Below are 25,577 nucleotides of genomic sequence, written 5' to 3'. Positions count from 1 at the left end.
TCGGGGGTTAAACAGGGGGTTTGATGGTCTTCAACACTGGATGTGCTTTAGAATGGACTTGATTCTTCAGGTGATACAAGCCTCTTAAAGGTAAGCTGGCACATACCCAATCCTTTAGACCAGGGCCTCTGAGAGCAGGGCTGGACTTCCTGAGAGGAGCCCTGAATTGAGGTTTCAGTTGCCTTTTAAAAAATTTTTTCCCTGTGAAACAATTTTGTTATTAACATATTTGCCAAATTGTTCTGTCAGTCTACTAAACTGAGTCTTTTAAAGACAAGTGCTAGATTTTTATTTCACTAAAGATGTTATTTCTTAATAATTTGCAGCATCCTTGGCTGGCTCATGGAGAATTCCGGTATTCCTGGTTATTGTTTTCCTGATGTCTGTGGGCACCCTCTATGAAAAACAGAATGGAAAAGAGTCTTCTGGTAAGAAATACGGCATTCTATTAATATTACTCTTAAGAAGTATTTGGGAGAATAACTTTATTTAAAAAACATACTATGATGAACTGCTTTAAATCGGTGGTATTTTCTGAACAGAAAATAAATTTCTTTCAAATATTTTAGATGGTTAGACCATTTCCACCCCCCTTTTTTGCATTTTTAATTGAGGTTTAATTCATATAACATAAAATTAATCATTAACCTTTTTTTTTTTTTTTTTTTTTTTGCGGTACGCGGGCCTCTCACTGTTGTGGCCTCTCCCGCTGTGGAGCACAGGCTCTGGACGCGCAGGCTCAGCGGCCATGGCTCACGGGCCCAGCCGCTCCACGGCATGTGGGATCCTCCCGGACTGGGGCACGAACCTGTGTCCCCTGCATCGGCAGGCGGACTCTCAACCACTGCGCCACCAGGGAAGCCCCCATTAACCATTTTAAAGTGGCATTTAGTACATTCACAGTGTTGTGCATCCATTACTTCCATCTAGTTCCAAGACATCTTCATCACCCTAAAGGAAAGTGCTGTGCCCATTAAGCAGCTACATAAAGTTAGGTTATTTATTTGAGATCTTTCTTTTTTCTTAATGAGGTATTTATTGCTATAAACTGCCCTCTTAGAAGTGCTTTTGCATCCCATAGGTTTTTTGTTTTTTGTTTTTTGTTTTTTTGGATTTTTATTTATTTATTTTTTAACATCTTTATTGGGGTATAATTGCTTTACAATGGTGTGTTAGTTTCTGCTTTATAACAAAGTGAATCAGTTATACATATACATATGTTCCCATATGTCTTCCCTCTTGCGTCTCCCTCCCTCCCACCCTCCCTATCCCACCCTTCCAGGCTGTCACAAAGCACCGAGCCAATATCCCTGTGCCATGCGGCTGCTTCCCACTAGCTATCTACCTTACGTTTGTTAGTGTGTATATGTCCACGACTCTCTCTCGCCCTGTCACAGCTCACCCTTCCCCCTCCCCATAACCTCAAGTCCGTTCTCCAGTAGGTCTGCGTCTTTATTCCTGTCTTACCCCTAGGTTCTTCATGACTTTTTTTTTTTCTTAAATTCCATATATATGTGTTAGCATACGGTGTTTGTCTTTTTCTTTCTGACTTACTTCACTCTATATGATAGAGTCTAGGTCTATCCACCTCATTACAAATAGCTCAATTTCGTTTCTTTTTATGGCTGAGTAATATTCCATTGTATATATGTGCCACATCTTCTTTATCCATTCATCCGATGATGGGCACTTAGGTTGTTTCCATCTCCGGGCTATTGTAAATAGAGCTGCAATGAACATTTTGGTACATGACTCTTTTTGAATTTTGGTTTTCTCAGGGTATATGCCCAGTAGTGGGACCCCATATTTGTTTATTTATTTATTTTTGGCTGTGTTGGGTCTTCGTTTCTGTGTGAGGGCTTTCTCTAGTTGTGGCAAGCGGGGGCCACTCTTCATCGCAGTGCGCGGGCCTGTCACTGCCGCGGCCTCTCTTGTTGCAGAGCACAGGCTCCAGATGCGCAGGCTCAGTAGTTGTGGCTCACGGGCCTAGTTGCTCCGCAGCATGTGGGACCTTCCCAGACCAGGGCTCGAACCCGTGTCCCCTGCATTAGCAGGCGGACTCCCAACCACTGCGCCACCAGGGAAGCCCCTTCCCATAGATTTTGATATGTTGTGTTTCCATTTTCTTTGGATCATATACTGTTTGATTTCTCTTTTGATTTCTTCTTTGATACATTGGTTAATCAGAAGTATTTTGTTTAATTTCCATGTGTTGTGTCCCACGTAACAAACCATTGCCAAATCCAAAGTCATGAATATTTACCCCTATAGATCTTGTATCCTGCAACTTTGCTGAATTTGTTTAATAGCTTTAATAGTTTCTGTGGCTTCTTTAGGATTTTGCATATATAAGATCATGTCTCTGCAAATGGAGATAGTTTTCTTACTTTCTAATCTGGGTGCCTTTTATTTCTTATCTTGCCTGATTGCTCTGGCTGAAACTTCCACTACAATGTTGAATAAAGATTAGTCTTCTTTAAAAGATTATTTTTTAAAGATTATTTTAAAGGTTATTCTTTAAAAGATTATTTTAACTTTTTAAAATAATCTTTTTTTTAAAGATTGTTTTTGAGGTAACCTGGTTGCACGTGGCCTTTATCCAGAGTGCTTTGTTAAACATACAGGTTTCTAATGAGTTGTACCGGGGTTGTGGTGGGGTGGGGTGCAGGGGCAGATATAGTCACTGTTCTGAGATCATCAGACTGGACTTCTAGTTAGCCAGCCATGTGGGAATGGCTGTGAGCAGAGAGGTAGGTTTGAATAGCACACAGTTTCCACAGTAATTGACATTTGTCCCTTGCTTCTTTCTGATAGTTATACATAAACTACAAGAGCAAATTACTAATTGTAGCAGATTTTTTAGAGGAAAAAAAAAGTTCTCAAATACCAGTGTGTTACAGTTAAGTTAGAAAATAGAGAGAAACAAAAAGAAGAAAAGAAAAATCATTAAAAAATCCCACTGCCCACAGATTATACCAAAATGTTAACTAATGACTTTTATGCCTTTGGACTTTTTAAGACACAAGAAAACTGGATCACAGTGAAATTGTTTTGTAAACTGCATTTTAAACTTATGTCACGAGCACCTTTCTATGTCCATGAATATACTTCTGCAATGTTATTTTTCACATCTCCTTTTCATGCTAATCACAAGGCTATTTGTGGCACTTCCGTGTATGTGTATGGCTACGTTACAGAAGTTTTTAAAAATTAAGTTGCTGTTTATTATTTTATTTGGTAGATGAGTAGTGTCTGACAGTTGTAAGACATTTTTTTTTTTTTTGCGTTACGCGGGGCTCTCACTGTTGTGGCCTCTCCCGTTGCCGAGCACAGGCTCTGGACGCGCGGACTCAGCGGCCATGGCTCACGGGCCCAGCCGCTCCGCGGCATGTGGGATCTTCCCGGACCGGGGCACGAACCCGTGTCCCCTGCATCGGCAGGCGGACTCTCAACCACTGTACCACCAGGGAAGCCCCAAGACATCTTTTATTCATAAATATTTGTTTAGAATTTTATAATAGCTATCTGAAACAAAGAAACTTTAATTACTTATCTGAGAGTAGAAAATAAAAAAGATTTTATTTTATATTTTGCTGTCTTTCTAAGTTTTCTTTGCTCAGCCTCTCTTTCTGGTCACAATCTGTTAGGCTGTGTGGTTATTTATTGAACCAGTAGAAGTAAACTTCCTATTTTGGCAACTACTGTAGAAAGCTTGGTGGTTTCCACTTGTTCCTCTGATAAGCTTTGTCTCTTTTTTTTCCCCTTTCCCCTAATAGTAGTGGTTCAGACAGCTCTGCTTATCCTTCACCCCTCACCCCAGGACAGTTTTCTCCTTTTTTTTTTTCTTCTGGCATTTCTCTCTCTCTCTCTTTTTTTTCTTTTTTTCAATTGAGGTATATTTGACATATATCATTATATTAGTTTCAGGTGTACAACATAATGGTTCCATGTTTGTATATATCACCACAATAAGTCTAGTTAACATCTGTCACCTTACACAGTTACCAAAAAACTTTCTTCTTGTGATGAGACCTCTCAAGACCTACTCTCTTAACAACTTTCAAGTCTATTATAAAGTGTTATTAACAATAGCTTACCATGCTGCACATTACATCCCTGGGACTTGTTTATTTTATAACCGGAAGTTTGTGCCTTTGACTCCCTTCACTCATTTATCCAACCCCACCACCAGTTCTGGCAGCCCCCTGTCTGTTCTTTGTATCTTTGAGCTGCTGTTTGTTTTAAGATTCCACATATAAGTGAGATCATACAGTATTTGTCTTTCTCTGACCCTTTTTACTTAGCATAATACCCTTGAGGTCCACCACGTTGCTGCAAGTGACAAAACTTCATTCTTTTTTATGGCTGAATAATATTCCTGTGTGTGTGCGCGCGCGCACGCATGTGTGTATGTGTATATATATATGTATGTGTGTGTATGTATACACACACACACACACCACATTTTCTTTAGTCATCCATCAGTGGACCCTTAGGGTGTTTCTGTATCTTGGCTATTGTAAGTAATGCTACAGTGAACATGGGGGTACATATGTCTTTTCGAGTTAGTGTTCTTGTTTTCTTCAGATATATATCCTAAAATGGAATTGGCTGGATCATATGGTAGTTCTATTTTTAATATTTTGAGGACAGTTTTGTCCTTTTGACTGCTTTTGTCCAGGGCTAAGTAAGCACTTTACTGCAAGTATATGAATAAAGTAGGTCTAAACCAGGGGTTTCAGATGGATTTTCTCTTGGGTATAAATTCTAGTCAGCTGGTGATGGCAGCCTAGGGAGCCGTGAGGACAGGAGCTCTAAGACCAAGTATTGAGCTTGGGAAAAAAGAAGACTGTGTTTGATTATTATTCCCCATAAGCCCAGGATAGTGGTGTGTTGGCATGCAACCCAGATTTCTGGTATTTGTATTCCAGACTATTACAAGAAAGGAAGTCATAGAGACACAGAATAAATGTTGAGAGCAGATTTGGAAATGTTGGTTTTCCTTGTTTTGTTTACTCCTATTCCAGCCCACTTCAGAATAGGCTCTTCTTGATTTAGAATCTTTTTATGGGCTTCTAGTATAGATAATCCTCCTCATAAAATAAATTTGTTTAACCATTTTTTTTCTAAATTTCTGAATATTTTTTTCCTGTTGCCCCTAGTACCTTGTTTCTTTTAGGCATCAGAACTCAAGCCATATTGGGACAACCTTTCCCTTTTTTATTGTCAATTCCCTCCTGTAGATGTCACTGTAATATAGTTAGGCACGGGAATGCTTCAGTGTACTGCCATGGCATTGTGTGCATTTATTCCTTCCTTGTCACCTCCACTGTCCCATTGTAGGACTGCTCTTGTAACCTAGTCTTGTGTAGGCATCTTTCTCTATGTCTTCTGAGCTTTGAATCTTTTGCTGTTTTACAATCTGTGGTTTGCTGGATGCACAGAATTAATCCTTTGGATGTCATCATACTTCAAAGCATGAATTTGTTTAGTTCCTAGATCCAGAAAACTCTTCTTATGTATCATTGCTGACTTAGTTTCAGTGGTTCTTTCTGAACCCAGGGACCTTACTCAGTTCTTAGACCTTAGGAACTCTTACTTGGTATTTCCTGGAATCTCAGGTTAATGTAGGGAAAAATGTTAAGTGTCTACCATGCTTTTAAGTGTACTATCTTTTTTAATCCACAAACAAAACATTCCCCCCACAACCTTGTAAAGTAGATTTCTCCGTTTTGCAGATGAAGACATTTAATAACAGGTTAACTGACTTGCCCACAATCCCACGGGTGACTGGTGGAGCTAAAATTTAAGCTTACGTCCTTGACTCTAACCTACGTCCAGTGTTCTTTCCTTTCACCAGGCTCTTTGACAAGCATCAGCCATCCTGAAAAAGTGTCGACTGCTGATGTGTCTTTTTTTTTAAATAAATTTATTTTATTATTTTATTTTATTTATCGTTTCTGGCTGTGCTGGGTCTTTGTTGCTGCACACGGGCTTTTTCTAGTTGCGGCGAGCAGGGGCTACTACTCTTTGTTGCGGTGCGCGGGCTTCTCACTGCGGTGGCTTCTCTTGTTGCGGAGCACGGGCTCTAGGTGCGCAGGCTTCAGTAGCTGTGGTGCATGGGCTCAGTAGCTGTGGCTTGTGGGCTCTAGAGCGCAGGCTCAGTAGTTGTGGCTCACGGGCTTAACTGCTCCGCGGCATGCGGGATCTTCCTGGACCAGGGATCGAACCGTGTCCCCTGCACTGGCAGGTGGATTCTTAACCCCTGCGCCACCCTGTGGATCCGTCTTGCACTCAGTTGTAGTTGTCAGCTCCTTCAGTCTTCATGTTGGCCCCGGTGGCTTACCACAAGCACAGCACCCAGCTTCTCTGCCTCCCGGGCCCCAGAAGTCTTAACTTGGCAGAAACCTGGAATCCAGCTTTGGTGTGTTCCCCGGGCCTGTGAGAAAGGAGGAACATAAGCATTGTTGGTCCCCCCTATGCATGAGGCCTTGTAGGACTCTTAAAACATGCTATCTCATTTAACTTTCATAGTATACCAGTGAGATTAGTATTATACTTGTTTTACAGGTGAAGGAACTTAGACTCAGAGAGCCATTTACTATGAGTATGAGAAGTGCTTCTTCTAAAGCTAGGCAAACAAGTGTCAGATGTATCTTTAATAGCCAGGACACCCAGGATGAGAAGTACAGGCAATTACACCTGGGCCTGATCCTCTTAACATTGGTAATTGTTTATGAGTGACCAGAAATACCTTGGTGAGGAAGGCTTCATCTTGTCTTAATTGTTTGGGATAGCATGTGATATGAATGAACAAGTTTGGTCCAGTTAAGCCCAAATTGGAGGAAGAAAAAGGGCAAAGTAAAATTTCTTACTGCTTGTCTGTCATTCCCCAATTCTGCCGCTGTCAGTTAAATAGACCTAGAGAAACTCCTAGTGGTCCATATCCAGACCCCTGTTACTGACCAGTAGTAGTACAGTGAAGTGATACTAGAAGCTGTTGAGGAGGAGATGTATTTTCCACATTAGTAATGGAAACAGAAGCCTTCTTCAAAGGGAACTTTACATGCTGGGGAGATTTTACTCGATGTAAAGGGCCTCCTTCCAATAAGCATCTTTGGGTGTGTTCCTGGTAACTTCAACTGTCCCTGTGAAAGAGAACAAAGTACATCAAGTATCTCCTTATCTAGACTGGCTTCAAAATATGTTTCCCTCTATTATTAAAAAAAAATTATTTTGCCCATTGTTGACTTAGCCATATCAACAGATATTATCTGAACATGTGATCTATTTCTTATACCGGAGTATGAGTTTCTGTCCCCTGGTGCTAGGCTGCTAATGTCAGTGGTCTGCTTATTTGGACATGTGTGGATTCCTGCTGTTTGGCCCTCCAGTTAATACTGGCCCGGGCTTCCCTGGTGGCGCAGTGGTTGAGAGTCCGCCTGCCGATGCAGGGGACACGGGTTCGTGCCCCAGTCCGGGAGGATCCCACATGCCGTGGAGCGGCTGGGCCCGTGAGCCATGGCCGCTGAGCCTGCGCATCCGGAGCCTGTGCTCCACAACGGGAGAGGCCACAACAGTGAGAGGCCCGCGTACCAGGAAAAAAAAAAAAAAATACTGGCCCTTTCCCTGGGTAGATTGACTCTTGAAACCTTGGATGCTCTTTCCTTTCTTTGTTTATAGTTCTTGGCTCCCAAGATTATGTTCCCTTGTCTATGTGCCTATTTTTAGCTGGGGCTTTTTTCCCAGTACCATGAGTCTGCCTAGATTCCGGGTCCTGGCATTCTTCTGTCTAGTTGATCATCTCTCTGCCCAAACCCTTGGGGTTTTTGAAGTGCAGAAAGATATCACTAGACAAAAGTCATTCAAGTACATATCTGTTTGATGAGTAAGAGCAGTTGCCAAATCTTATATCCATAATTTTCAAATACTCTGTTGATTTTTTCTGTGTGCTATTCCTTTCGTTCCTTTGTGAAGTTTCAGGCATTCTGAAAATTTGCTGAATCCTTTGTGTATTAACTAGGATGATATTGCATAGTTTTCATTGATTTAGCTAAGACTTATTAAATATTTATTGTATATTTTAGTGATATCAGCAAGTTGGAGAAAGTTTTTAAACTGTAGCTGTGAAGATTTAATCTGTTGATCTTAACTTTTCCTCAAGTTTTTCAGTGATGACTGTATGTAAGATGTTTTGCATAGCTCTGAGGGGAGATCTAAAAATGTAAGGATAAGACTTAGGGAAACGGCCGTAGTACAGAGCAGGGAGGGGATGAGAGGTACAGGCAAATACTGTAGGAGTGCTAGTGGCTTGTGCTTATAGTTTATCCTGTCAAAGCCAACAGTTTTGATAAAGGTGATGGTGATAATAATATCATTTATTGAGCTAACTTCTGTTGAGTCCTACACAGCAGGCATTGTTCTAAGCATTTTATATGTATTGTTTCACTTAATCCTCACGTGAGATAGGAATTTCTGTATGCTGCATTTTACACTTGAGGAGACTAAGGCATCTAGATCCTAAGTAACCTGCCTGTGGTCATCCAACTAGTAAGAAATAGACCTGAGATTTGAACCTGGGCATTCTTGTTTCCTCACCTGTGATTCCAACCACTGAATTGTACTGCCCCTGTGCATAGTAAGTATGAGCACAGGTCCCATTCTCTCTGGTCCCATTCTCCCTCTGTATCCTCCTGTCTCTCCACTCTTACCATTGTACCCTGTGTTTCATCCTTATTCGACTTCCTAGAGTTCTTTGAACAGCACGCTCTGCTTTTTCTTGCCTTTGTGTCTTTACACCTGCTTTTTTGTCTTTCTGGAAAACTTTTCTACCTCTGTCCTCTAAGATACCAGCCTCTTCCTTTCTCCCCAAGCTAAACTTGTTCTGTCTTCTTTATCTAACTTGCATAAATGGATTTAAAGGATGGCATCTTTTACCATTCTTGTCAGATAGCCCCTTTGGAAACTCTTCTCTGTTCTCCCAGGCATGGGTTAGGTTTCTATCCTCGGTGCTCCCCAAATATTCTACACTTATATCTACATTAGCTCTTAACATACTGAATCATAACTGATAGTTTAAGTATTAGACTGAGCTTGAGACTAGGGTCTTAACTTAGTCTCTCATCCCAGCAACATAGCCTAGTCACCTGTGTGGTGAATGAATGAATGCTCAGTGGGAGTTTAGAAGTATAAGCCAAAATGCAGCCAAACTGAAAGCCCGTATTTGAGGAGCTATAAAATGATCTTGTTATTTTGGAGCTACCTAACCATGAGGGGACTTCTCTCTCTGACTCTCTCAAGGATAAGTTACCACTTCATTAAATTACTTGTGAAGAGGTAGGTTTAGTAATTGAGGACCCTGAACTAGTCTTTACTCTTATATGAGAGAATACTTTGTTTCTTTGAGTTTTTTTTTTTTTTTTTTTTTTGCGGTACGCGGGCCTCTCATCGTTGCGGCCTCCCCCGTCGCGGAGCACAGGCTCCGGATGCGCAGGCTTAGCGGCCATGGCTCATGGGCCCAGCCGCTCCGCGGCATGTGGGATCTTCCCGGACCAGGGCACGAACTCGCGTCCTGTGCATCGGCTGGCGGACTCCCAACCACTGCGCCACCAGGGAAGCCCTTTGAGTTTTGATTGGAAGCCTCCCCCTTCCCCACCTTGCTGTGCTGTCCCAGGCCATTAGTCATTAGGTGTTCCCAAACTTTTCTCTTGAGTGGACCCCAAGAAATCTCTTGTGGGCACACAGGAACCTAAGACCTCTCTGGTCTCTGATGTAATCAGTTTGTGTTTAAATTTCTATTTGGAAGTCTAAAAAGAACTTCAGTATACCCAAAATCTTCATCCATTTCCCCTACATGTTCCCTGTCTGATCATAATCTGGAAATTTGGGGGTCATCGTTGAACCGTTTATTGTTTTGTCACCAAGTCTGGTCCACTTTGACTACTCTATGTCTCTTAAATGCAGCCGCTTTCCCAACATCTTTCCTGTTAACCACTGCAGACCATGCTGTCATCATGTCTTGCCTGTAATGCTGCAATAACTTATCTCCCTCTACCTACTCTTGGTCTTCTCTAATCTGTTCTTGACCAAACAGTAGGAATGATCTTTTTATATCTCAAAACTGATTATTTATTTACAGAGTGGGGAGATGTGGTCATAAAAGGGCAACATGAGATCTTTGCAGTGATGAAACTGTTCTGTATCTTGTATCCATGCTGATACTCTGATTGTGGTAGCATACTGCAGTTTTGAAAGATATTACCATTGCGGGGTGGTGGGGACAGGATAAAAGGTACACAGGATTTGTCTGTATTATTTCTTACAACTGCATGTGATGTTACAATTATCTCAATAACATTTCAGTAAAAAAAATTATCCTATTTAAAACTCTTCAGTGCTTTCCTACTCCTTTTGGGATAAAGACTGAAGTCCTTAGTATGGTCTTCTGTGACTTGCATCATCTGGCTTACCATCTCCAGCCTTTGTTTATTTGATACCAGTTTCCTACTGTGCTCCAAACACACTGACCTTTCACTGTCTTTAACATACCAGTTTCTTCACTTACAGCCTTCCTGTTTGCTTCCATCATCCAAAATATTATTACTTACCTTCCTTTGGTTAATTCCTCCTCATTCTTTATATGTCAGCTTCATTTATACTTCTTTTTTTTTTTTTTAAAGAATCATTTGGGAAACTTTCTGTTTTTTTAATAAAACCCTATTTATTTATTTATTTATTTTTGGCCACTCCTCATGGCATGTGGCATCTTAGTTCCCACGCCCCCTGCATTGGAAGGGTGGTGTCTTAACCATTGGACTGCCCAGGAAGTCCCCATTTTTACTTCTTAAAGAGAAGCCCTTCCTCATTCTCCAGACTAAGTCAGATTTCTTCTGTTAGGAGCTCATAAAATACCCAGTATTCTTCCTTTATACCAATCATCACAATTTGTATACATTCGTTTATCTGTGTGGTACTTTAATTCGTATCTGTCTCTTCCACTCAGCTCCATGGGGGCAGGGTCTGTGTTTTTATCCCCAGCATTCAGTACAGTGAGTAATGGAAACATGTAAGACATGAAAGACACTGTGTTTTTCTGTCAGCCCTTGTTCTCTTACTGGCATCAAAAAAGCACCTTAGATACCTAGGCCAGGAGAATAGGTTCCAATCCAGATATCTAGCTTATGCTCTCTTCCCAGATCATGAGTTTGAGTTTCTCTTGGATTGCCTAAAAATTAAACCTCTTTCAGGTTACAGAGGCATTTATTAGAGGAGGGATAGGATATGATTGAGCAAGATGAGTGTGCTTGATCCTGATGGCTGAGGCTACCGAAGAGCCATCTCAGACCCCTGGCCTGCTTACCTCTAGGAGATGGCCAGCCTTGAATTTGTTGGGTGTGCAGAGTTTATCTGAAGCTGTAACTCATTGACCTTCCGAAGGTCATGGCTCTTTTCATTGGCTTGGCAGAGCTTTATGTTGTCACATTGAATATTGGCCTACCCAGCGGTCCCAGCTGCATGAGTGTGGGTGTACATATGATTTGGTGACTGAGAACACTCGCGTTCTCAGTTGGACAGTGGAATCCATGCCAGCTAGTCTAAATAGAAAGAGGTATTGGTTAGCATAAAGAATTTGCACATACAGAATTTTTGGAAGGACCAGACAGTTAAGCTTGGATCTGACATGCAGAAGCAATGCAACCAGGAGAAATGCTCAACGACACCAAAGGACTGTTTGAGCAGAAATGCCACAGCTGCTGCTGCTTGCCACAAAGTTGGAGATCAGACAGCAGAACCTCTGGAACTTCTGCTAAGTACCTGCAGAAAAACCATATGACTGTATTTGACATGAGAGCTTCCAAATTACAGTGAGTCACTTAGGGCTTCCAAGTCTGCACAGGCGTGCCTGCACAAGTGTTCTGCTGTATCACATGTGGAACTGTAGCTGCAAAGGAGTCCAAGAAATACAATCCTTAGCTTTCCAGTCTCTAGGGCACAAGAAAGCACACTAGAATGAGGTGTTGTGTGAGCTAGTCTGTGTTGTCTGCCATAGCAAATTAAAGGCTGACCATTATAGACAGACCTCATTGACCAGTGAATGTTTGTTTTGAATCTCGTGCAAATGGTTAAACTTGGTTTACTACCTATTAGGAACTTAACATGAGAACCTGTAACGTGAAACAGGGGAGTGATGATCTTTTAGATTTTCAAGTGGTGGATTTCGCCTGTGCTGAATTATGTACTTTATAGATAGTCAGTTGACCCTTGAACCATGTCAGGGTTAGGGACACTGACTCCCCCATGCAGTCAAAAATCTGTGAGCTCCTGTCTCTGCCTCAGAAACAAAGGAATTGATAAATGACTCACCCAAGGGCAGGAAGCTGAAACAGTTTGGGTAGAATCAGAATTCAACTCCTAGTTCTTTTTTTTTTTTTTTTTTTTTGCAGTACGCGGGCCTCTCACTGTTGTGGCCTCTCCCGTTGCGGAGCACAGGCTCCGGACGCGCAGGCCCAGTGGCCATGGCTCACGGGCCCAGCCGCTCTGCGGCATGTGGGATCCTCCCAGACTGGGGCACGAACCCGTGTCCCCTGCGTCAGCAGGCGGACTCTCAACCACTGCACCACCAGGGAAGCCCAAATCCTAGTTCTTTTGATTCCACATGTTGTGATCTCTCATCGAACAAAAACTTTTCCCCACACCTAGTTAATTTAAAGATCTGTAAAATAAAAATACAGATACTATATTTATTGAAAAAAATCTGTGTATAAGTGGACCTGCACGGTTCAAACCCGTGTTGGTCAAGGATCAACTGTATATGGTTTTGCATGATACCCATACATTTGCATATTCACTCATGGAATGTTGTCATTGAGAGCAAGTATGGGCTGTTCCATGCTGTGCTAGGAGCTAGTAATACAAAGGAAAGTAAGTCTGCATTCAAGAAGCTCACAGACTTGGTGTGGCAGTGTATTTCAACAGAGATGTGCAGTAAAATTAACCTGTGAAGCAAAAAAAATATAAGCGTGGCACTCCACGTTTATAGATCTACTATCTGCCACGTGCACCAGCATCAGGTTCCCAAATGAGAGAGATACACAGAGAGTCCAGGAACCTGCATTTTTAGCAGACTTTCCTGTTGCTTTTCTTTTTTCTCTTTATTGGAGTATAGTTGATTTACAGTGTTGCATTAGTTTCAGGTGTACAGCAAAGTGAACGAGTTATACATACATCCACTCTTCTTTAGATTCTTTTCCCATATAGGTCATTACAGAGTATTGAGTAGAGATCCCTGTGCTGTACAGTAGCCTGTTGATTCTGAAGCATTCTCCCTTGGCGAAGAACCACTGGTCTGGTGGGTCAGTAATAACCCTTTTGTTTTATTGCTGTTGAAAACTTAGGAGTATGTTTCAGTTTGCAGGTTATTTCCCATTTTGTCCATTGCCTTTAAAAAGTTTAAAAAAATGCATGCTTGTTTTACAGGAGCAGAGTTACCAGGGCAAGTTATCTCCATGGCAGCTTCTACTCTAGCAACCTTGGCCATCTCCATCACAGGGTATGAATCGAGCACTGAGGACCAGCCCTCTACCCAGCCTGCAGGTGACTGACGTTATGAAGGAGTGCCTTCAGAATATTCCGGAAAATGAAATATATTTAGAATATAAAATTAAGAAAGACACTAGCACCACAAAATGCTACTTGCTGGTCCTTCATTCGTCTCTCTGGTTCCTATTTTTACACTTTTTTCCTTCTCATCTTTGTTCTCATATATCACTTTTTTCACACATTTAATTATTTATCTTCTCAGGTTTCTTATCTTGATTCTTCATTCTTTCCTTTTTTTTAAAAGTGCTTTTCTTATTTTTCTTTTGTTATTCTCTCTCACTTTCATGTTATTTTTCTTTTCTTAGTGTCCTATTTACCCTTGTCCATATTTTCTCTTACTTAGTCCTTTTATTTTCCATTTCTTCTGCAACTGTCAGTTCTTCTCCATTGTTCTACTTTGCTCTGACTCTTTATGTTGCTTTTGTTGTTGTTGTTGCCTTTCTCCATCTCTTTCTTTTGTTCTTTATTTTCCGTCTTCCAGTCATTCATTTCTCTGGCATTTCTTGCTTTTATTCTCAAAGTTTGCTTTGCATGCCTCATGCTGTTAGTATATTGACTGTTTCCCTTAAAACAGAGCCCTCTGGTTGTTCTGCATGCAAAGCTCCTATAAGATCCAGCTGATAGGTTTATACCAGATTTAAAGTCACACTGTACTTGCACAGGATTCAGGAATGTAAAAGGCCTTCCCTGTCTGTGCCAAGAGGTCCATTAGTGCCAGAGGTTTGGGAGCTAAGGAATGTTTTTCATGAGCTATTTTTGAAGAATGGACTTCAGAGAAGTCTTAAAAGAAGGGATCGGCTAAGAAAAAGGCATTTGGGGTAGTAGGAAAATGTTATTTTTCTTGCACATCGAATCATGTTTTCAGCGTGGAAAGGGGATGATGTTTTAGTTATGGACTTACTGCTCTTCTAAATATCTGCCACATCCACCAACGTGAAGTTTCCAAATTAGGAAGGTATTCAGAGAGTAGGGTCAAACAGAAGCATATTATAACTAGCTTGCACTTTAGCCCCAAACCTCAGGGTAGAATGTTTGTTCTGGTGAGGTGGGCTGACTTACCATGGTGCTAGTTATATCAGTAGTAAAAATGTACTCACAACTAATCATTTAACATTAAAAAGAAACACTAAGGAAATTATGACGTAACGTTCAGAAGGTTACTGTTTGGTTACTTATGAAAATTATGAAATAACAGGGAAGGCATTGTTAGAACAAATATTTAGTGAGTACGTTCCATATGTCAGTTACTATTGTGTGTGCTAGGAAATCAGTGGAGGGGAGCGCAAGATAGACAAGGTCTTAGCTCTCCTGGAGCTGACATTCAACTGAAGGGAGAAAGTGGGAAAGGTCATAAGTGGAACATGATACAACTATGTAAAATATGTAAAGACAATGGGGCAAATAGGGCGTTGAGATTAGGAGTATTCATGGTTTTTTTTTACCTAGACTTTAAGAAATATGGTATACTTTTATCATTAACTTTTTTTATGGAAGGCAAAATGCAGGTTTTAGGATCTTATGCATTTCCATCATCATGGTATATTCTGAGTAATAGTGAAATGTAATAGTAGTCACGTTGTTAGAAAACAGTGCCTCGTGAAATAATTGAGTGATATCCTGTATTTGAAAATTCCTCATCCCCAGCAGTCTGTCATTTTTCATATCTTATTTTAAGAGAAAGATATGCTGCAAATCCCTGGCTGGTTCTTGTAAGAGCAGTTGGATCCATTTAGGTAAAATGACGCTGAAAAGCCATATTGTTTCAGAAATATATATAAATACATCTACTGTAAAGTTAAAAGAGGAGGAATTTTTTTGTTTGTTTTTTTGCGGTGCGCGGACTTTTCACTGCCGTGGCCTCTCCCGCTGCTGAGCATAGGCTCTGGACGCACAGGCTCCGCGGCCATGGCCCACGGGCCCAGCCGCTTCGCGGCATGTGGGATCCTTCTGGACCGGGGCAGGAACCCGCGTCCCCTGCATTGGCAGGCGGACCCCCAACCACTGTGCCACCAGGGAAGCCCAGGAGGAATTTTTAAATAAAGAATTCTGTATGTTAATATTTGTTGCTTTATATGGTTTGGGTAATTTTGATGGGCTAATTATAATTCTCAGTTACTTTGTCATGTGTTTTTCTTCAGTTTTTTTGTCTAAATGATATACATAAAAATATAAATGATATATATGTCATAAAAAAACTTGAACAAGGCTTCCCTTGTGGCGCACTGGTTGAGAGTCCGCCTGCCGATGCAGGGCACACGGGTTCGTGCCCCGGTCCGGGAAGATCCCACATGCCGCGGCGCGGCTGGGCCCATGAGCCATGGCCGCTGAGCCTGCGCGTCCAGAGCCTGTGCTCCGCAACAGGAGAGGCCACAACAGTGAGAGGCCTGCGTACCGCAAAAAAACAACAACAACAAAAAAAACCTTGAACAATGTTAAGTATATGAAGTAAAAAGTAAAACATTTCTCATACTCAACCCTACTCCCCCAAAAACTTAATTTCCTTAGATGTAAACACAGCATTAATTCTCCACACCTTTTTCATTGCATATGCAAGCATACATCCAAGTCTTTTTTTCTTTTTTAACCCAATGTGATCATACTGTCAGAATACATTTTGAAAGCTTAAACTAGGATAGCCTAGCAATTGCTCTGTATTACTGTTTATTAATGTTATTATTTATAACTATAAATAAATAATTTATTTTTAATATGTGGGGGATTTTTTTTTTTCTCTCCCTCTTCAGGGACAGAAACCATGGACAGAGGAGAACCCCCTCCAACACTGTCCTCATCTTCTTCACCCTCCTCCCCTTCACCCACCTTGGGCAGACAAAGGCCTGAAGTTGGAACATTTCTTAGAAAGAAGAAGACTAGCGATATCTACTTTGTGTCTCTCCTTTGGGCCATTGTTGGAGTCCAGATCTGGTTGAACCTGTGGATTGTACAGTTGCTGCCAGTGCCTATTGCAGGTAATTGGTTAATTATGATCTTGTCTTGCCTTGGAAGACTTTTTTCTTTAACTTTTGGATTTTTATGTTTGAGATAACTTTACTGTCTTTTTTTTTTTTTTTTTTGTGGTACGCGGGCCTCTCACTGTCGTGGCCTCTCCCGTTGCGGAGCACAGGCTCCGGACGCGCAGGCTCAGCGGCCATGGCTCACGGGATTACCGTCTTTTTAAATAAAAAGGGAGAGCAGGCTGTGAACAAGGTGGCCCCTTAAAAGTTTTTACAACTCTAATTACCCTGGTCTTATTCTTGAGACCCTAGGAGCTTTCCTAGGACCTCTCCAGAGATTTAAAAATGCTGATGAAGGAATTGTTGAATTGGCATGTAACACTAACCTATGGTTCAAAATAGTAAACTGTGAACTGTTAGATTATAAGGCCAGGACTAATGACACAAAACTCCCTTGAGTTAGGGAAATTATAGTGGTTGGGATCCATTATCTAGGGTCCAAACTTCAAGGCAACCCTCACAGATGAATAGCACTTCTTTCTAGTCCCTCCACCTTCTTAGTTGGCCTTTAACAGAAGGCTTAACCTCTGTTTGAAGGGCCACCACACTGCCCACCTGCAGAGGGGTACTTTCACATTGTAGTCTGTGTGGTTCCCACTGAAGTTACATAGTACACAGCTGTTTGTGACAGCCCTGCTCATACTCACCCTGCTTCTCTACCGAACCCCAGTAAGAGATTCAGATGTACAGAGCAGCATCGAGTAGAGAAATAGAAACAAATGAACATGTTGCCCTGCAGTGGTATAATCATGATGCATGTGGAATACCTTATACTCCTCTGGTCACTAAACATGAAACATCTAAGGAAAAGAACAAAATTTGGCAAGAGCAGCTATAATAGCCAAAGAGATTAGGACATGTCAGGGGTTAGTATTCTTTACCGTGGAAGGGTAAGGCGTGAGGGGCCAAGATTGTAGTCACTGAAATCTTCATGATCAGGGTATCTTATGTTTATATAGGCTGTGAATCCCTGACCCCTTCAAGGATTAAGACTTCACAGAGAAGGAGGAATATAGGTGGGTGGGGATTGTGTGAAAATTGCCCCAGTTACATGAATTTGGAATATTTTGAACTTTCTTCTCTCCCTTCTCCTTTTTTTAAAAAAACCCAGTGTTTTAGCCCTAGCTTTACTGTTTTAGGAAGCTATATGAAATTGAGGAACCTATTCATGTTAAAACTTTGTAATCTCTATCTTTTTTATGTGTGTATTTCTCATCTTCCTTATAGTATGGATACTCAAAAAGCTCGTTATTCACTTTGGTGTTGTGAACTTCCTGGAGAAGCGCTGCTTGGTGTGGTGGCAGGTTATAGAGCACTTCCTGAAGGAGCGGCAGGAAGCCCTGGCACCATGGCCAATTATCGGGATTGGAAAATTCTTGTTGAAAGTTGATAGCAAGGTATTGTATTTTAAGAACTTGAGCTATTTTAATGGGGTTTATGTATTTCATTTTCTAAAATATTCCATTTTATGGTATATTGGTATTTATGTTTTATTTGTGGATAGCACATTTAATGTCTAATTCTATGATGAAATTTAAAGTTTAGAATTATGGTTTATATAAGGATGGGATAGATTTAGTTTCAGTAAGTACTGTGTTAGTATTTTTACATCTTAAAAATGGGAGACAAGGAGCACCTAGTTCAACTCTCTCATTTTATAAGGACCAAATTGAAATCTAGAGGGGTTAAGTGACTTGCCTAAAATTATATAGCCAGGTGGTGGTTCAGTTCAGTGAATATTTTTGGGAAAATTCTCATGTGTCAGATATTATGCTAAGTCTTAGGGAAAATCAGATGAATCCTGGAAAACTAGGTACAGAAGCTGTGTTTGGTGGGGAGATAGCAACCCCTTAAAATTTAGAGGCCGATTTAGATTCAGAGGCTTAGTGGTTAAGAGCATAGGCTCTGAATTCAAACTCTGGATTCAGATCCCTGTTCTACTTATTAGCTATGTGACCTTGGATGAGTTTCTTAAACTTTCTGTGCCTTGGTTTTCTTACCAATACAATGAGTATAATAGCTGGTATACCTCATAGAATGGTTGTGAGTGTTAAATGAGTTAATATATGTACAATTCTTAGATCAGCATCTGGTACACAGTAAGCTCTATATAAGTGTTAAGCTGTTGTTTTAATTTGGGGAGGAGAAGTGTGTACAGGATACAGTGGTAGTACTGAGCAAGAAATGACTCACTGTCGGAGAGCGGTGGGAGAGGGGAGGTTTTGCAGCAGAGGTGATGACAGAGCAAATTTTGAAGCACAAGCAGGAGTTTATTAGGTAGACATGACAAGAAGAGCAGGTGGATGGAGCAGTGCAAGGGCACAGAGACTCGCATAGCATGAGTTCTTAGCGAACACCAGGAAAATGGCAATGGCTGGGATGTGTGAAATGGTAATTAGTGGGAGGCAAGGCTGGAGGGTCAGGTGAGACTGGATCACGAAGGCCTTTTTATGTGCCATGCTGTGCAACCTGGATGTCATCACAGGGCTAGTGACTGCTTCCTTTAACAGGTCCATCCATGACTTACAGTTGAGAAACACTGTTAGTTGAAACAAATGTAGGTATAGATGAGAACAGTAACTGGAGCTCATGTGAGGGGGGAGGAAGTCAAAGGAGATGCAGGGGATACATTTTCTTACATATTGCCTGATGGTCTTCCAGAAAGTTTGCCAGTTTCAATTCCCACCACTGCAACATGTGAGAATGCCCATTTCCTTGAGCTCTTGCCAACACTGGATGTTATGGTGTAACAAAAAGTCCATTTTAGTTTTGTAAAGAGAAGTATCTCAGTGTTGTTTTAATTTGAAAATTTTAAAGATAAAAATTAGGTTGACCATCCTTTTATTTGCTTATTGGCTGTTTATATTTTTCTTTTGTAACTTGCCTATTGTGTTCTTATTAATTTTTTTCAATTTTTTAAATAAGAAAGAATCTAAAACTTCTCACAAATTTCAACGTATTTATCACATCTCCCTGATTAAGGTGAAGCTTTATCTTATTAGAGCAGACTTATCACTTCAAACTGTTTAAAGAGGGTAACTCTAACTTCAATTAATTTCTTTGTCTTAGTACTATCGGATGGGATAGAAACTGAATCCCCTTCTCAGTGTTCCCATGTACTTGTATTTGGAGCCCTTCATTTAGGAAAACTCTACAGTTGTGTCAGTTGAAGTTCCAGGGGTGTCGAAAAGTATTTATTATGGAGTAGCCTTGTAAAAATTTTTCATTTTTATTCTGATTTATATGTCAATCTGTCCTTCTTAAGGAAGAGAGACAGTAAAATGAATAAAACTAGCATTTTCTGTTATATGTAATACATACCAGAATAAATGGCTCTCTCAAACTGAATATTTAATTATAATTGATGTCAAAATTATGTTCTGTGTAGTATAATAATATATGTGGGCTCCTGCTTTGGGGAATAAATCTATTTTTCTGTTTAATTGCAATTGATTGGACCAGTGTTTTTGAAATGATCCACATACAGGAGATTGTTTTAAGTATGTGTCTAAACATGTATTGGGCGTACTTTAGGGAAAGCTCTGCAAGGAGCGTTTAGTTACTCTGATGAAATTATGCGTCTTAGTTTTTATGCTTTTTATGTCACTTATAATGCCTTAAATCTTATGTTTACTGATTTTTAGATTATGTATCCACTAATCAGCATGAGTTATTATAGTGCTAAATATTGTGAGGTGTAGGTGACATAATGTTGATGTGAAAAAAAGGATATTATATATGGTAGAAAAATGTGTGCCTAAAAAATTGGAAATGGAAGGAAATGCACCAAATCTAATCAGAATCTTAGATATGTCTGCTTTTTCGCCAGGTGTTCACTGTTCCAAATGAGCACTGAAATATTTTACTCTAGGAAATGTGAAATAAGTAGTATTATAAAGCTATAACTACAAAGTTCAATGAAAATGTAGTTTATGAACATAAATTAGTTTATACAGGGACTGAAAACCCTTTTGGTGCATGATATGTGAAAAATCTTAATTATCACTTTGATCTTTGGAATTTGGTGTGAAAGTTCAAGCCTATAAGCATTCAAGTTATTTTTATGTATTTTTAATTATTGAATTGCCAACAAAGCTTGTGGTTATCATCATTTCAATCGTGTATCTTAAAGGACTGCTACATTCACTTGATTTAAAAACTTTGTTAATGCATTACAATTTTTTTTTTCCAGTTTTTCCTTTGTCTGAGATAATTTCCTCCTCATGCTCTCAATGATTTTCTTTTCTTTCCTTTTCATGTTATTACTGTATTCTCTAATGATATGCCCCTGTTGTTATCTTCTCTCTCTCACCGTACCCCCCCCATCCTCAAGCTCTGGCACTGGCTAAATAAGAAGGTAAACAAACACCTGGATTTTGGTTTTTACTATTGAATTCTGTAACTTCCCCCCAAATCTCCATTCTCACCCTGTTTCTGTCCACATGTCAAACTAAGTTTTTGTTTTTAAAGTTCTAATTATAAGCTATGGAAGGTCATGAAGCATTAATATCGTCACAGTACAATTTGCTAAAAACTCAAAGCTATTTATTTAGGATGTGGATGATATCTCCTTGCCCAAGTGTGTGTAAGTTCTGTCTTGTAGTCCTTTTGTTCACTGTGATTTCCATTCCTTTTTAGCTCTATAATGTGACCCAGTCTGATACTCTAATCTCCTTTGTTGTGTGAGAGCACATTAGGCAGAAGTTACTAAAAAGGAAAGAAAACTCGTTATGGCTACTTTTTCTATAAATAACACAGTAATTTTTAAAAAATATAAATTTGTGAAATATTTGTCTGATTCTCTTGGCTGGTAATGTTATATGTTGTCCTTTTTAATAACTAGTATTCCAGAATTTTATTTTTATCTTAAAAAGGATTGTAGTCATGGCCTATGATATCTAATTTTATGTATTTCCCAAAGTGTGAGGTATCTGTGGTCAGTGACTCACATGATCAGCATGGAATTTTCAATAACTTCAATAAAGGCTAATGCAGATATATTAGGAGTGCTGTATCTCTGTTATATTGTCCACATACAGTAGTTCTGACTTAATATCATCAGATCCCTAGGGCAGATAGCAAAAGATGACATCATTCATGTGTATTGTCTTTAAACACAATAAGACCTTAAAAATCGTCAGTGAAAATATAGCAGGCCTTAAGAAAGATGTGGTACCTCTTGGAAATAGATCAAAATGTGACTCTTGGGTGTAAAGATTAGGGTTTCATTCTTTCTGTTGAAACAAGAAAGGGGAGACTCTTGACAATGCTTATGCTTTTAAACGTTGGATTGAAAATAAGCAGTGTGTGAAATAAATAAATACAGACACATACCACCACCACTACACACACACAAACACACATACACAAATGGCTATGTATACCTCCACTCTCTAAAAAACTGGTATGAGTAAATGAGTTCAATCCTTGGCAAATGATAGTGCTGCAAATATAAGTTACATTTTCTTACTTTGATTAAAGTAGGTGATTTTATGTATTTCCCCAGTTTGTGTATATGAAATGAAATTGTCCTCTAGAGATGAGAGAAAGGCGATTTAAAGTCATTAGGTTCAGGGACTTCCCTGGCGGTCCAATGGTTGAGACTTTGCCTTTCAATGCAGGGGGTGTGGGTTCGATCCCTGGTTGTGAAGCTAAGATCCCACATGCCTCATGGCCAAAAAACCAAAAGATAAACCAGAAGGAATATTGTAACAAATTCAATAAAGACTTTAGAAAAAAAATAAAGTCATTAGGTTCAATCTGATTTAACCTTTGGTGACTAAATGAGTTAGGTTACCTAGTTCATAGCTGACTAGTTGTGAGTTAGTTTTAAAAGATTCCTAAGAGATCAGGTAACTTTTTCCTTTTCTCTGGTGATTCCATGTAGTGTAGGTAAAGCATTGGTGTAGAGTAGGAGTAACTGGTTTAAGTTCTGAGGAAAGCATGTAAATAAGTTGAGGTCTGTTTTGTTACATTTCATCCAGGGTCAGAAAATTTGCAGCATTGGGTATTGGTATTCCAAGTTCAAGTGGAGTGAATTAGAGAGTAATTCAAGAGAAGTGAGGGTGAGAGACACATCTATGATTAATTGAAATGTAACTGTTTCCTAAGACTTGTTTTATTTCTTAGTATTTATTATTTGTACTAAGACTACTAGAATTTGGTTAAAAAAAAAACAAAGCAAAATAAAAACCTCCAGGTCCAGAATAACGAAATAGAAAACTCAGTAGTGGAATGACACTTCCTTCATTGTTTGATAAATAGGGCCAGTCAGTTTCAGAGTGTCTTTTGGTATAACTATAAATTTACTGACATTGCTACATTAAAAAAAAAAAATGCTTGCCCTTCATTTATACTTGAAACATTAAGAATGTTGTTTTAAAATTACTCCCCTTCCACTTTTAGAAAATAAAGTTTAAAATCTGAAATAATTTCTCTTGGTGTGGAAGGCTGGGAAAGTTACTAGACGACTGTGCAATTTCCACGAGCAGGGCAGGGTTTGACAGGTGGTGTGATTCCCTTTGCCCAAAGCGGACCACAGAACAGGATGAGCCTCATGGGACAGCGCCACTGGCATTTCTTTACGAATTCTCTCCTCCTTCCTCTTCCCCTTCCCCCTTGCTTCCTCTGACCATGTTTCTCTTTCTGTGTCTATCAGTTGCTGTTTCCTTATGAGTCTTGTTCCATTCACTCTTTCAGGGGGTTGTTTTCCTCCATAAGTTTTCTATCCATTTTGTTTCCTCTCAATTGGGCCTTAGTTCTTCACATTTTTAAGGCTTTCCTGTCTCTCTTTCCCACTCTTTGTGCTCTCTTTCGCTTTTGCTGTCTTCTTTTTCGTGTTTTCTCACCTTATATCTTAGCTGGCTGTAATGTGAATAGACCCCCCCCCCCGCCCCAACTTTTTTGCTTATGTATTGAACATCTTAAATGACTTGATTTACAGGCACACCTCAGAGATATTGCGGGTTACATTCCAGACTACCCCAGTAAAGCGAATATTGCAAATAAAGCAAGTCACATGATTTTCTTTGGGTTGCCAGTGCATATAAAATTTGTTTACACTATACTGTAGTCTATTAAGTATGTAGTAGCATTATGTCTAAAAAACTGCAAACTTTAATTAAAAATACTTTATTGCTAAAAAATGCTATCATCTAAGCCTTCAGTGAGTTGTAGTAGTAACATCAAACATCATTGATCACAAATCACCGTGGCAAATACCATAATTAAAGTTTGAAATATTGGGTGAATTACCAAAATGTGATACAGAGACACAAAATAAGCAAATGCTTTTGGAAAAAATGGTGCCAATAGACTTGCTCGATGTAGGGTTGCCTCAAACCTTCACTTTGTAAAAAAAAAAAAACACACATTATCTGCGAAGCACAGTAAATTGGAAATGAGGAAAATAAAACAAGGTCTGCCTGTATTTTAAATTTTAAATGAAACATCTAACCGTCAGTATTATCTCTTGAAAATAAATCTTTATTTAGGTGCCTCTTATTCCAAGCCTTAGGTATAGGCTTGTGATAGGAAAATTCTACCCTGGCTTAAAAACAAAATTTGACTTTTGTAATGTTGTTATACATAACGTGTTTGTGAATATTCCACGTTTTATATGTTAAAAATACCCAGACATAAATTTAGATATTCATACTTTCCAAATAAAATATCTTTTATGTTAACATATTTCAGGATATGACTTTTCTAAAAAAAATTGAGGCTCCTAAGTTATTTTCAGAAATCATAACTTGTGAATACAAATCCGGTCTTAATTCTGAAATTATTTTATTTATCTTGCCTAGTCAAATATGTATTAACTGAGCTTTTACCACATGCCATGCACTGTTAGGTTTTGGAGATAAAAAGAAGAGTAATACAACACTAGCTCTTTCCTCAGGAAACTGTATCAAGAACTAGATGTAGAGTTAGTTTCTGATTGTGAAACTTTTCAGTTTCATTGGTTTTAGAACTTACATTCAAAATATGACCTCTGACCTTCCATATCTTAGAAACCTGTTATTACTTTTTTTAATCTCTGCATTGTCTTTGATGCTTTGGTAGCATGCACTGAAAATTAACTCTTCCGTTTGAAGCTGTAATTGCCAAGATAAAAGATGCACTTTTTATCTTTGAGTTCACTGTAGCATTGATCTCTTAATGACAGTGTACTTCATGAAAGATAAGGAGATGCAAGCTTACAATCACTGAGTGGAAAATAAATGTTTTAGAAGGCATGTTGTTTTAACCACCATTTTTTTGCTCTTGGATGTTTAACTCACTGTTTGGAGAACATAATTCATATTTAAATTAAGAGTAACTTATTCAGCAGTGCTCATGTTGGAGCTGAGGGGTGCAATGTGGTATTTCAGTCGTCAGTCTGATTGTATTTTTGAAATGTTAAATGATAGCTTGGCATGGCAGGAATTCTAGAAATCTATCAGAATTATATAATCTCAAAACAAAAATTTTTATTAACGTAGGATTATTTGTGATTGTGAAAGATGAGAGGAGTTATACTCAAAATAGAACGTCAAGTAGCATTTAGGGAAAGCATAATTTTAATTATTGATTAAGGAATAACCATTACTTTAATGATTATTCTTTATTTACAGTCAATTACAATTTGTCATAAAGCTTATGTTTTAAAAAGAATAGAAATGTCAAGTGGAATATCAGATTTTTAAAAGTATTTTATGATGAAATATTTCAAATATAAAGAAATAAGAAGAGCACCCACATGCCTATCTTCCAGCATGACACAATATTACCTATACAGTTGAAGCCTATTGTGTACCCCTCCCTGCTTGTGCATCCACTTCCCAACCGTTTTGCCCCCAGGGTAACTATTATTCTGAAATTAGTATTTATTATTACCTTAACATTAGATTTTATTCTTACTGCTTTTATAACCCTAGTGACATTAAAGGGAAAAAATAGTTTGAATGTAATTCCCATTTTAAT

The 25,577-nt window shown here is 39.3% G+C and overlaps 1 protein-coding gene across 5 annotated transcripts in view; it reads left to right on the top strand.

Moving 5' to 3' along the window:
• Nucleotides 1–25,577, top strand: part of TMEM245 (transmembrane protein 245) — a 103,988-nt gene that overhangs the window by 11,278 nt on the left and 67,133 nt on the right. For all 5 annotated transcript variants that reach the window (XM_089913512.1, XM_022579110.3, XM_089913511.1 and 2 more), the window contains exons 3-6: nucleotides 327–428; nucleotides 13,477–13,593; nucleotides 16,344–16,568; nucleotides 17,841–18,010. In XM_089913512.1, coding sequence (XP_089769638.1) covers nucleotides 327–428; nucleotides 13,477–13,593; nucleotides 16,344–16,568; nucleotides 17,841–18,010 — 614 coding nt within the window. The remainder of the gene's footprint in view (nucleotides 1–326; nucleotides 429–13,476; nucleotides 13,594–16,343; nucleotides 16,569–17,840; nucleotides 18,011–25,577) is intronic.

This window comes from Delphinapterus leucas, chromosome 6 (assembly GCF_059928025.1).
Source record: "Delphinapterus leucas isolate spDelLeu-1000000601 "Yukka" chromosome 6, BTC_Dleu_Yukka2, whole genome shotgun sequence".
NCBI classification, from domain to species: domain Eukaryota; kingdom Metazoa; phylum Chordata; class Mammalia; order Artiodactyla; family Monodontidae; genus Delphinapterus; species Delphinapterus leucas.
Note: the sequence above shows the minus strand (reverse complement) of the source record. Positions and strands in the feature narration are given on the sequence as shown.